Raw genomic sequence first — 14,456 nt, 5'->3', positions numbered from 1 at the left:
CAAATGTGGTATTTATAGCAGGGAAATGAAAGAGAAATTAGCCCAAAATGGTCACTAAACTGCTAATTTCTGGTCTGAAACCACTCCTCCAGGGACAGATATGCTGCTCAAAGCTCCGCTCTCTCACAGGTGAACAGAGAAACTTCATTCTATCCAAGTAAGGTATGGGCAAACACAGAGATTTGTAACACAGCCCTGAATTCAGCACTTAACCTGAAAACTGGGCTATACTAGCTTAGAAAGGTGGGAAACAAGTATATATATATATATATATATATATATATATATATATTTTTTTTTCCAGAAAATAAAGCGGTTGCAGTCAAAAAACACTTTAAATGCACAGGAAATGATACTTATTGTTATATATCTCAGATCAGAGTTATAGTCCATGCCCCTAGTAATAAAGTAGGAAGAAACACAAATACAGTAAAAGCAAATGAATAAAGTGCAATTTATATATATATATATATATATATATATATATATATATATATAAAACAATAGAAAACTAACAAACTGATTTAAACAAGTTACCCAATTAACCAGAAAAAAGCTCAAAACTGAGCCCCACTCCAGCAGTCTTCAGTCAGGCACACTCCTGCTGCTAGTGCGCAGGGGAACCTTCTCCAAAAAAAAAAAAAGGATTGCCTGGATCAGTGCTCAAGTTATACAACAAAACGGGTTGGGAGGATGGCCTAATGGTTAAGGTGTTTGCCTTACAAGCACAAGATAAAGGGTTTGAATCTCACAGGGGATAAGTGGCTAGGCTTAAAATGGCTCACAAGGGCAGCTAGCCTAGTACTAACCTATGAACCTATGAACCTATAAAGCTAGATTCAGCAGGCCTGAATCTGTTCTATACTACAGCAACAAAGCACACCAATTTCAGAAAGAAACAGTTGAAATAAGCAGGCACAATAAGCCTGTGACCAGAAATTCCCAGCTCAGAAGGGCAGAATCCAGCCTCCCGCAAGAATGCAGACCACACCTTCTTAATGTAAAAAAAACTGGCCCAAAGCCCAAGTGCTTAAACCAGAAGAAGAAGAAAGGCGTCACTCTATAAGCTATTGTATTCCAATTTGCTACACACTTGCTAATCCTACATCTAGCTCATTGTCCCCAGCTTTTTCACTGACCTTTTTACCATCTCTCCTTATTCCACGTACTCTTTTTCATGCTATTCTTCAACAGCCTTAATCTCTTCTGCTTCGTTATTTTTTCTCTCACTCTCTCCCTCTCAAACTCCCATTCTACCAAACTTACCTGCTGAATTTCTCAGACTTCACTGATTGTCTTCCTTGACAGAACTCTCTCTCTAGTCTCATCCTGCTCCATTCGCCCTTCGGGCTCTCTCCGCTCCCCTACCCTGCCCCCAAATTCCACCCGTCCCCAGTGCTCCAACATTTATCCACCTACAGAACACACCCCTCCAAAATGTACACCTGTCATACAAAACACATAATTAGTACACCCAACCCCTTTCTTTCACAACCCACCCACTCAAACCATCACTAATCACTCCTTCTCCTAACACCTATTCTACTACTATTTCTCTACAGTACTTCTATTTCCTACCTCCCATTTCTCTATTCAACTCACCATCCTTAGAATGTCTATCCCTATAATCCCCCACAAAATTCAAATTTTAATGTGTGTTTTCTTATTATCCCCTCTAGCCACCACTTATCTCATTATCTCCTTTGAATATTCTCTTAACAATACCCTACCATTACCATCCAAGCACACCTCATCACCTACAAAACTTTCTTCTTACTACTTCCTAAATATCATTTTCAAACCCAGCTACCAATTAGCCAAATATCATCGACTTACACATATTAACGTCTCTAACCTAAAAGCTAGAAAAGTATTTGATTTCTACTGCAAGCCACAACAACCTAAACTTTTAACACCCCATCAATCTCTATTAGAGGGTGACATCCACCCAAACCGTGGCCCTAACAATCACCCTACCACAACAAATAACTGCCAAGACAATTCTATAACCCCATCACCTACCAAACGTACCAACTCGCTCTTAATTGCACATCTAGACATACGCAGTATTTGTAACAAAATTGCTCAACTTCATGCCCTCTTACAGGCTCATCCATTTGATATCCTATGTTTATCAGAAACATGGCTAAAACCCACCGTTAAAGACAATGAAATATCCCCACCTGGCTATAATATCATCAGACTCTGCCATACTTCCAAAAAGCGAGGTGGAGTAGCAATCCTCTATAAAAATGAGCTACGAGTCAGTACACTTAATCTTAACTTATCCACAAACACTAGTGCAGAAATAATTTTCTCCAAACTACAGCTAAATACAAGTAAAGCCATAAACATCATCTGTGTTTATTTTCCCCCAGGGAACAATAATAATACTCTAGAGTATATTCTCAGCTGGCTTTCTAGTAATATCCCACAAGAAACTATAATTCTTGGGGACTTCAACATTGATTGGAATTCCTGTACAAATACCAACCCCACCACCCATATTAACCTTTATGGCTTTTCACAACTTATAAAATCCCCTACCAGAACCAATAAAATCAATAACAAAGCAACCACCTTAGATTGGATACTTACTAATACTCCTCAGCAAACCTACACAACAGGAATCCTTCCAGATGACCTTAGAGACCATTCTCTAACATATATTATCAGACATAAAACCAACATAATATTCCCTAACACCTTTCGAACAATAGCTCTAAAAAGCATTTTAACCCAGAACTTTTCCAAGCAGAACTCAATCAATGTAATTGGACACCATTAAAAACTCTCCCTCTAAATGAAGCATTGGAATACTTTAATTCTACATTCTTAGCCATCCTGGATCATCACGCTCCAACTCGTTCTATTAGAATCAAAGCTAAACCAGCCCCTTGGCTTACTAACAATCCTAAACAAAAAATCCTACTTAGAAATAAATACTGGGCAAAATGGCGTACTACAAAGAATCTGATAGACCATCAAACCTTTAGAGAACATAGAAACAGCACAAAAAGAGCCATCCTGCTAGATAAAAAGAATTATTATCTCCAACTACAACAAACCTCTCTCAGACAACCAAATAAATTCTGGACTAGTATTAATAATCTTCTCTACCCAGGCCAATTGATCACACCCAATCCTCAGGGTACTAACCCCAAGAATCCGATACAAACTGCAAATGCCTTCTTTCTTCACAGATACCATCCAAACTCTAGCTAGCCACCTATCACCTGATATATCTAATCTACCCACTTCTACTAATCCACCCCCTCAATTCCACCCCCAACCTGTGTCTACTTCATACATTTCTTCCCTTCTCCAAAAATTAAAACCTACCTCCCCATCAGCCGACAAACTCCCAGCAGAATTCTTGCAAAAAGGAGTTAAGGCCATTGCCTACCCTATTTCCATTCTGATAAATAGATCTGTAAGCGAAGGAGATGTCCCATTAATCTGGAAAATCTCTCATATCATCCCACTACATAAAGGGGGAAACTCCAATGACTTCTCCAACTATCGTCCCATAGCTTTACTATTCCCTATAGCCAAAATTATGGAGTAATGCATCCACAAACAAATTCTCAACCACCTTCTCCAAAATAACCTACTTGCTAACTGCCAACATGGCTTCAGACCTTTCCATAGTACCACCACTGCTCTGGTATCATTCTCAAACTACATAAACAACAACCGCAACAACTGTCTTTCATCAGCATTCTTCATTGACCTATCCAAAGCTTTTGATATGGTTAACCACCAACTTCTCCTGCATACACTTAAGTCTCTTTCACTTGATTCTCTATCTTTGAACTGGTTTACATCTTACCTTGATAACCGTCAGCAGGCTGTACTCTGGCACAATGAACTATCTAATCACCTCCCAATCTCCCTCGGTGTCCCACAAGGCTCTATTTTAGGCCCACTCTTATTTTCTATCTTCATTAATCACCTGCAATCTGCTATTCCATACTCCACCTGCATTCAATAAGCAGATGACTCGACCTTAATCTGCTCAGCTACCTCACCAACCGAATTTCAGTCCCTTACCCAAAAAGCCTTCAACACTGTAGAACAATGGTTCTCTCACCGCTGCCTCCTCCTAAATCCCCCCAAAAAACTAAATTGCTACTTTTCACCCCAACTCAAAAGTCCATCTCTTTTCATTTCAATCTCACTTCTAATAATGGTACCCTTATCTCACCTGACCCTACCACTAAACTGCTAGGAATAACAATTGACAACAATCTAAACTTTGATACACACATAAACGCTACAATAAAATTAATTAATAAGAAACTGGGATCCCTTTACAGAATCAAACCCTAACTTACTCCAGAAGCTAGGTCTGCTATAGCTAGAACTCCCCTTTTATCCACTCTGCTCTACGCCACTCCCATTTATACTAATATCTCTAAAAATAACCTCAAGAAACTAACAACTTCCTTATAATAATATTGCTAGATTTGCTACAGGCTCTCCTTTCAGAACCCATCACTGTCTTAATCTTAAACAATTAAACTGGCTTAAATTCCTTAATCATCTTCAATTTCACCAATTTACAATAGCTCATAAGACCCTGTATCAACCCAGAAACACTCCAATACTCTCTAGCCTCATCACACATTATAATAATCTCAAAAATCTACGTTCCTCAAACAAACTGCTGATTAATACTACTAAATCCAACAACTCAGCAGGTGACTCCTTGTTCTCCAACTCTGTAGGAAAATTATGGAATAAACTTCCTTCCAATATCACAGCTCAGACTTCTCTTTTTCTTTTTAAAAAACATCTAAAACCATATCTCAATAATCACTGGCTATGCACCTGTACTAACCCTGACTAATTGTCCCCCCCACTCATCTCACCCTTCCTTCATTTACTACCTATTACAAATTAACAATCCATCCTATTGTACACAAATTATATGTATATAAGTAAAATTTGTCTCTGTACCTTACAGAACTAGTTTACTATTCTACATTATTTGTTAAAACTTTTGTATTATCTTATATTTTTTTGATTTTTTTTTTGACAACAATGTATAACTTCTAATCTTTTAGCATCTATTAACTCTGTACAAATACGAGTAGCTTTTCTCCCCGGGCCTCTAATGAAAATGGACATGTATCCAGCTAGACTAGCCCGGTCAACAAATGTAAAATAAATAAGTAAGTAAATAAATAAACTAATACACTTTAGAATAACAGACACTAAGCCTTCAGTCAGCAACTCCCAACTCAGAAGGATGTAAGCTACCTGTCCTGCCACAACAGTGCAGACCACAAACCTTCCTTATGCGAAAGTACTGGTCTGAAGCCCAAGTGCGTAATCCAAATGCTTAGAATAACAGTTACAATTTAATCAGCTACTAACAAGCAATAATAAATGCAGCAGAATAAATGCTATTAAGTACTTTTAAGAACATAATAAGTAATAAAGTAGAAAGAAACACAAACACAGTAAAAGCAGATGAATAAAGTGCAATTTTCTTTTCTTCTCTCTGTATTGGGTAGAATGAGCTAAAGACACTAGACTGGGAGGAGTGTCACAGATTAAATATGCAGTAGGAGCGGGCATTTGCAAAGCCACCAAGTATAAAAAGAAACACCAATAGTGGGCAGGGTGGGGGAAAAATAGCACTTTCAACTCAGGAAAATAGCACTTTCAACACAGATCAGAAGCCAGCAAATATTATATATATCTAAATCAAGTCAAGCAAAAGCAATTAGGATATTGTAGAACTTTGGAAAGAAGTGCCAAAAAAATATACTCATCAATTTATATTTTGAGTTGTTTCAGTAGCACTCTGTCAGAACTCAGATTCAAGCAATGAATGCAGAGTTAACAAACAGGGTTTGTCTGGGAAACCCTACCTTAGGACATTTAGACCAAACTTTTAGATTCTCCCTTAGATAACCAGAATCATCTTCACACCGCTACTGCAGAATTGTTTAAAACCCTTCAGGATAATGGCAAGGTTATGCAAGATCTGAAACAAATTTTTTGTTTCTCCTGTACTTAACTACCAGGTGAAGTGTCCATCAAAGTCTTTCTTTGTCTGTAGGCAGACTAGACAACCTGCTTAAGAGTAAGGAATTCTAAGCATATTTTCCCAGACAAACCCAATCAGAGTTCCAGAGGACAAAAGACGACTTTTCCAGACAAATCTCCTCTATCTGACATCCAACCTCCCCTCCCCTCCCCCTTGACTAGATTCCTCTGTCCTTCAGGCTAACCCTTTCCTGTTTGGCATCATAACCATAGACACCTGGGTTCTCTCCATCATCCAACATGGCTATTTTATGGTTTGGAAGTCCATTCCTCCATTTTCTGTCATTCCTTTTTATCAACTTCCTCATTTTTCTTTGAGACTGTGGGATCTGGTGGAACAGGGAGCCACCCAGTGTATTCCTTTGTCTCAGCAGGGAACTGCTTTTATTCCAGAATATTTCTGGTTCTCAGGAAGGAGTCGTCATGGAGGCCCATTCTAGATCTATCCTTTCAAAACACCTTTCTCAAAGTTCCTTCCTTCAAGGTGTTCTCTTCAGACACTTATTCCATGTCATTCTTCTCCAAGCTTTTATGGTTACTCTGTACTTGAAAGATGCTTACCTTCATATATTCCTATTCTCCATGTTTTCAGGAAGTATTTGTTTCTGTGTTTCTTCGTCTTTATCAATTATCTGCATTGTCTTTTGATCTTTCTGCAGTTCCAGGGGTATTTACCAAGTTTTTAGCCCCTGTGGTAGCGTTCCGCAGACTTCAAGGAATTTATATGCTCCCTTATTTGGATGACCTACTAATTCAAGCTCCCAGTCGGCAACTCCTGTTTCAGAATCTACACTTTACTGTGCTTCTCCTGAGCAGTGTGGGATTCACCCTCAGTTTCAAAGTTTGTGTTGACCCCCCCCCAACTCAGGGCCAGTATTTTTGGTCAGGATTCAGACCATTCCAATATTGGTTTGCTTATTGCTTCCTAAGAGCCTCTTTTTGATTGCTTGTTTCCAGTCTCCTCTGCCTCTTTCAGTTATTCCTGAAGTGGAATATCTCCGAGCCCTGTGTACATGGCATCCATCATTCCCCTTGATTTGTTTTGCCAAACTCCACATGAGGAAATTTCAGTGGTATCGCAAGACTGTTTTGGCTTCAGCACCACTCTCTGGATTATCTGGTCTCTTTTTTACCTTGTCCCAAGCTTGAACTCTGCTGATGGATGCAGCAAATTTCCCAAAATACAGGTCTTCTTTTTCAGGTGGTTCAGGTGGAGCTGTACACAAATGCTTCTGATCTTGGTTGGGGAGCTTCCTCCAGCAACCGGACGGTCCCAGGGTTATTGGTCCCATCAGCAGCTGTCAGACCTTATCAACATCAAAGAGATGGATAAGGGCTCTAATCCTAGCTTTTGAGGCCCTTCACTTCCTTTGGGTTCCAGGTCCTCTAAAGGTTTTTACAGACAATAACTACAGTCATGTGGTACATCAACAAACAAGGGGGCACGAAATACTACCTTCTTTGTGGGCTGGCTCTTCAGGCTTGGGATTTTGCAGCCTGCCAAAACCTGGTTTTATAGGCAGTTTACATCCCATGAGAGCACAATCCAGCACAAGACTCTGGGTGGGTCAGGACAAATACACATTAATTCACAGGGAGGTGTTTCTGGACATTGTACATTAGTGGAATAGGTACTCCTTAAGTAGATCTTTTTGCCTTCCTTCTGAATAGACAACTTCCCCGGTTCTGTTCTGGGGGCCAAATCCTTTGATTTAGAGAGCGGACACCATGTCTGTTTTGGAAGGGAATGTTTCTGTATGCCAGTCTTTTTTTTCCTCTACTTTCCAGTGTCTTGCACAAGATCATGTGAGACGCATCCAAAATCTTGACAGCACTGTTTACCCCTTTTCTTTCACCTCCCAGGAGTGTTCATCACAAGTTACATCATGGAATGGATCTTCTCACATAAGACCAGAGATCTCTTTCACCCTCAGTTATTCACACTTCAGCTGACACTTTGGATGATAGGGTTTTGATTCCATTCGGGCACCAGATTTCTGAGGACATGCTTTGGGTTTTGTAGAGGGCCAGAAAACCCACTACTAAAAAATCCTATGTGATTAAATGGAAGAGATTTTTTTTTGGTGTCTCAAGCATGACACTCGACCCTTTTTCTTTTGGGGTCCCTAGGGTCCTTTTTTTTTTCTGGTAGTTGCTCAGTGCTTGGCATATTATTCTGTTAAGGTTCATTTCTCACTGTCTGCCTCTGACTCGGTCTACCTTTGGCTTCTAGTTTTGAAGTCAAACAATTCCTAAAAGGCGTATTACATATCAGGCCTTCAAGAAAGTCTATTCCTCCTCCTTGGGACCTAAATTTTGTTCTTGAAAAATTGGCTCACTCCCCTTTTGAGCCTGTCTTTTCTTCCCTGAAAAGTTGTACTTGGAAGACTGTGTTGTTGGTGGCTCTTGTTTCTGCAGAGAAGATTTCTGAACTCCATGATCTCATGGCGGTTCCTCCTTTTTTGTTTTTTTTCAGAATGACAGGGTTTCCATATCAGTCTTTCTTTTATACCCAAGGTGGCTAATAATTTGTCCTGAAAGCAGTCCATTCATCTTCCCTCATTCTTTGATTTCTAGTGAGAAGGTACTACACACCTTGGAATTCCGTAGACAGTTCAGATATTACTTGGATAAGACAAAACGCATCAAAAAATCTGAATTTAGTTTCCTTTCCTGTCAGGAAGTTAGGGGTTGCATTGTCTCCATAAACCATCTCCTCCTGGATTTCCAATGCCATTTCTTTTTCTTCTTTTTATGGCAAGCAGCTTTCTGTTCTTGTTCATTCTACCAGTACCAGAGCAGCAGTGTCTTCTGGTGCCTTTTTAAAGGTTCTGAATACTACATCTATCGTGGAAGTTACTACTTGGTCTTCTGTTCACACTTTTACTTACCAAACTTTAGAAGTTACATGTCATTTTCAGGGCTAGGGTAGGATTTGCTAGGGTTGTCCTTCATGGGTTTGTGGGGGCTCTTCTCTGCCTTCCACCTTCTGTATTTTCCAGTAGCTTTCATACTCTCCCAAGAATAAAGAATACTGTAACAGTGATAAAGGGAGGGACATATTACAGTTGTGTAAAATCTTACCATAACACTAGATGTCCTACTTCTCACTGTTGCAGTAGGCTAGCCCTCCCTCTTGCCCCCTAGTATTTTTTGTTTCTACTTTTGGCCATGGAGTCCCTATTCCAGGCTTAACTCCTTCTGCTTTCCTTCATGGATATGCATGTCGTTGTTTCTCTACGGTAGCTCCGATTCTCCTGGGGTGCTTCTATTCCGAGGATTAGATGTCTGAATGCCACATATGTACCTTATGTCTTGCACTTAGGACAAACATCTGATGTGCAATGCTTGGAAGGTGTAAAGGCTTTGGCATCCTGACTGAACATTGGGCTATCCTTGGCAGGATATCTCTAAGAGTAAAGAATACTGCAAGAGTAAGAACTAGGACATCTACTGTTACAGTAAGAATACTGCAAGAGTAAGAACTAGGACATCTACTGTTACAGTAAGATCTTACACAGATATACTTTTGTCAGGGTGCCTTTGAGTTTGCTGATGGAAATTAATTTGGTTTGAGTGTCTGAGGGATCTTTGGGGTTTAGGAAAATAGTTTTTAGTGGTTCACTGTATGTTGGTTTGTGTGAGGTGCGTACTATGCACAGTGAGAGTAGTGTGTTACTGATAACCTGATTTTTATTTTGACAGCATGTATGCAAATGTCTTGCCTTCAGTGACATTGTGTAATTAACAGCTTTGCTACATTGTCTCAGGATGTTCATATCCACCAAACTGGCGCTGGAGAAATTGGAAAAGTGCATATCCATGACGTCAGGTCCTTCTAGGTGAACTACAGTGATGTGGTACAAGAGGGCTAATACTGAGCTAGTGTGCATGCTATTGAGGCTAGAGGCAAAACGTAGGGTATGTAGGAGTAGATTTGTGGGGCAGTGCTCCTTAGTGCACAAACTAGTTAGGTATGGCTCTAAATGAGTGCTAAATACAGACCAGAACTAGTGTCATTTGCCAGTGTTTCGAACTGGTTCCTTTTGTTGAAATTTGTGTTGCTTTCTTAAAAGTTCATAATATTTGTATGTTCATGTTACAGTCCAGGCATACCTTTGGACCACCTTGTGAATCGAACAGTTGACAGTTTGTATGTAGGCAACAAAAAGATTTTTTTTCAACTTGTTTTGAAAGAAATTTCACCTGTGCAGTAACACATGACCAATTCTTTTACTTTTATTCCAGAGCAGTGTCATAATAGTAACATGGCTTCTTTGCTTTGCCAATTCATTTTTTAGTGTTTTGCTATTAATTTTAAAATGAACCATTTGTTTTACATTGCAGCTGATGCAGCTTGACATTGGTCATTGACATTTGTTTTTCTTTTCTTGTTGCAGGATGTGTTTGCTGACATTACTCTGGAAGGTGATGAACGTCTAGAGATAAAACAAGCAAAGAAGTTGTACAGTGAAAAAGGTGGTGTAGTTGCAGGTAATAAATCAACTTTTTGGTATTTGCCCTGAAAAAAGGTATTGTCAGGGGCAGCATATCTGCATGATGATGAGGAAATAGAAATGGCTTATTTATATGCAGGAGCTGGAGCACTTATAATCTGGGCCCCCCAGAAACGTTCAGGCCTGTAACACATTTGGTGCTGGTGTAACATGAGAGGGCACTACAGTCAAAAATGCAGTTGTTCATGTATTATTGATGACTGCGAAGACTCCTTAATATCAAGACGTTTTTAGATTTTGTAGTAGGTGGAAAAAGAGATGGAGATATAAAATATCTGTATCCCCAAGGACATTGTGGAGTAGTAAAATTAAAATTGCCATCTTGACACGCACAACACTGGCAAAGCATGTCATTATCTGAGATGAAATCCCTGTTTGTTTACAAGGTGCATGCAGCGTAATGGGAAGTATCTTATTCAGCACACAGTATATTAGAGTATTTTTTCTTACAGTATCTTTTTGTCACAGTTGCATGGTCTGAGTGATGACGCTTTGTGAAGCATATGGTATGCCTGCATTTACATGTGCGTATAATGAGCTTCTGAAGTAGCTATGTCAGAAATGAGAAGAGCAGACGAGTTGTCACATATCTCTGTGATTTCAGTGTCAGCCATGGTACATTGGTTCATATTCTGGCATTTTGGGGAGATGTTAAAGAGGCCCCTTGTTTCTTCATTTTTTTTTCTTTTTCTTACGCTTACTCAATAGTCTCAGCATAAATCTGTCTGGCTATCATATTTGGTATTCATAACTAATTAAGATAAGTGCCAAGTATTTTTTTTGGGCAACATAGTGATGATGCTGTGGAAACTGCACTTGTTTTGCCCTCTTACAGTGGCCTAAGCTCAAAGCTACTGCGAATATGTGGAGTTTCTTTTGGAGAAGTGAATATGTAGCAGTGGTTTCTGTTCAAATTGCTTTTCTCACGGTTGGCTTAAACCTGCACAGATGCTCTCACAGTGGTTGTTGGTGGAGTGTCTCAAGCTGATTATCCATGACTGTGGCTTGGGTAAAGGATTTGGTATAATGGTTGTTTTAAACATTCTGTGCTTGGCTAACAACCTTCATAAGCCATCACAAGAAGAAACTTTTTGAATTATTTCAGTTCCATGGACATTCCTCTCCATTCTGAGATTGGGATGTAATGTAAGATGGTGTTCTTTTCTTTTTTTTATGTAGGTGAAGAAACAAAGATTAACAAGCAGAAAAGAAAGAGCACAGAAGAACAGGCAGTACAAGCTGCAGAGATCAAGAATCCGGTAGCAACAGAGATCAAGAGTGAAGAGTGTGATGATGATGGTGACAGTGACGAAGACAGCAGCAGTGATGATGAAATGTAAGTTTTGGAGGCTGGTTATTTTATAGTTGAATTTGTGAAAGATTTAGTTAGCAGGAGCGGAATTTTTTTGTCACTATTTTCCTCACTTGAGGCATCAGTTACTAAAAAACATTGAATGGTACATGTATGGTAAACCTGAACACACACTGAGATAGGGTGGCTAAGGAGCATATTTCCCTTACACAGCCGGTTCAGAGTCCCTTGGTCAGTAGTTGGTGACCTGTTGGGATGTAATTAAATAGACAACTAACATTAGAAAATAGTTCTTACATTGTTAATGGAGTTCTCCATTCTTTATAGGAGCTGTGGTCTGCGGTCCTAGAAATTCTAGCAATATATTCCAGTTTATATTTGATTTTAATTCTTCTTTCAATTACTTAAAGAATCACAGAGAGCTACGTAAAGAAACACAGAACTACCCATTTGGTAGTCCTCACCCAGTCAGTTTTTAAGTCAGATTGATTTGACACACACACATTCTGCTTTTAAGAGGGTTTTATTTCATGATTACTTAAACATTTGACATTGATGACCCCCCCCCCCTTTAACTGATCTTTGATTGGGTTCATATGTTATTTTGTGATGCGCCTTCACCCATACCAATGCATGATGTGATGCTGCATGCTGGATTCATAAATGCAGTTGCCTTCTGAGATTCCATCCCTTTCTTTTCTGCCACTCTCACAGTCCAAATCCTGATCTTTGCTGTCACTGTTTAAGCCCTGTATTCATGTGCCCAGACACAAGTAATTAAGTGTTTTGTGGTTGTTAGGATCCACTCTGGTATTATCTTTACTGTTTGGGAGGGAAGTTAATAACTAAAGTAACCATAGCTGATGCTCAGTTTAGTCCTACAGCTCAGAGGTGTGGAAGGGAGAGGCTTTTTGTATAATTTGCTTCTATCAAGGTGGCAACCATTGAGAGCTGTTTACAAGGGGACAGGTGGAATAGTTTTCTAAACAGTAACGACAGAAGTCACGGCATCAGTGCAAGGACAATTACCTTTTGTTTTTGTTAACTGTGCCTGCTGACCTTAATATCAGTCACCATTACCGTTGTCCAGTTTGTTCTGTTTTTGTGAAAAGCCCAAGCACAGCATGGCCATCATTCTGGCAGCTACTGGGACATTTTCACTGTACAGCCCCAACAACCAGTTTGTGTTACATGAACATTCCAGGAGTGTGCATGCAGTGGGGGCAGCATGAAGCTGTCACTTCTTCAGGTGATGATTCCCTCAGGGATAGCTCCACGAGTAGACAGCTCTCACAGGGTCCTCAGTTTCTGGTGCTTGTACATTAGTGGAAGAAACCCCCATGAGACACATTTCAGCCTTCCTCTTGGGAGATTAGCAAGCATTACCTGTTTTGTGTGTCATTCCTCTCTCTCCCTGGCTGGGTTTTTAAGCACATGGTTTGCTGCCCAAACCTGGATCATCTTAGTCATAGTCACAGCTTCATCCCTATTTTGCCATGGAGCCAGCTGCAGGGACATCTGCCTGCAGAACAGATTGAAGGTAGACTTTTCAAAAGGCAAGTCTGACGTTCAAGCCACCATCCTAATAATTTAGAGATACTGAGCTCTTCTTCACCTAGTGAGGTCTCACACCTTTATCTGTTCCCTGCCTCAGTAGAAGATGATGGTACAGGTGATGATGATCCCCTGAGGCACCCTGAGAGTGTGTGTCCTAGGGTTCCTACTTCTTCACTGAGATCGGCCAGCATGGTATGGGAAGTGGTCTGAGTTACCCTATCACATCCGTCATTATAAGAAAAGAAAACTCCCCTGCACAGGCAGACCCAAGATTAATTTTGGATGGCAGTTTAAGAAGAGTGCATCAAGTTGTAATAAATCAAGATTTACATCTCCAGGTCTGGACATCAAGCAAATGACTGACTCAGGTCAGAACTTGAGACACAGGTGTGGGATTGTATCATTAAGGAGTATAGTCTGAGGCTTGTACCAGCCCCAGCTCAACCAAACTTATCTATCCAGTGTTCACAGCATATGGCCAACATTTGTTTATTAGCTGCATGTCCCCTGACTTCTTGTGCATGTTAAACTGTGATCCTGTTCATGTACTATCACATGTAAGCTTACCTGCACAGGTAGTTGGAGAAGGGAGGCTTTTTTACAAAATAGCTTCTGTGAAGACATGGGGGACCACCAAGGCCATTTTCTCTGAGAATGATAAAGATGAGTCCAGTCTGTCCACACCTTACTTCCCTTCTCTAGAGAAAAAAAAAACTTGATATTATATTAACTTATTTAGAAAAGCCCTCTGGCTTCTGAGGAACAGCTCAGACTGATCTCAGACCTGTATTCCCTTCCCTCACAATACACGCAACCATTTATTTCCTGGCATAGTTTGTCTCATTTAAGTGGTGTTTGGAAAAGTTTGTGACCTTCCAGACTTTAATGTATTAGTGTAAGTCAAGGCTGTGCTTATAGCTTCTGCAGTGGAGTGTGATGCATCCTTTTCTGTCTTTAATATTCTTTTTTTTTTTCTTGATTTCTCACCCCTGCCCCCAGCCACTCTTAAC

At 40.0% G+C, this 14,456-nt stretch overlaps 1 protein-coding gene across 1 annotated transcript in view; it reads left to right on the top strand.

The window, feature by feature from the left end:
* FTSJ3 (FtsJ RNA 2'-O-methyltransferase 3) overlaps positions 1-14,456 on the top strand; it is a 1,310,428-nt gene that overhangs the window by 1,065,707 nt on the left and 230,265 nt on the right. Inside the window, exons 15-16 of the mRNA XM_044076638.1 lie at positions 10,461-10,554; positions 11,757-11,913. Of these exons, the coding sequence (XP_043932573.1) occupies positions 10,461-10,554; positions 11,757-11,913 (251 nt within the window). The remainder of the gene's footprint in view (positions 1-10,460; positions 10,555-11,756; positions 11,914-14,456) is intronic.

The sequence above is a fragment of the Protopterus annectens genome, chromosome 1.part1, assembly GCF_019279795.1.
Source record: "Protopterus annectens isolate FY-2018-M chromosome 1.part1, PAN1.0, whole genome shotgun sequence".
Lineage (NCBI taxonomy): Eukaryota > Metazoa > Chordata > Ceratodontiformes > Protopteridae > Protopterus > Protopterus annectens.
This window is presented reverse-complemented; position numbering and strand designations above follow the sequence as displayed.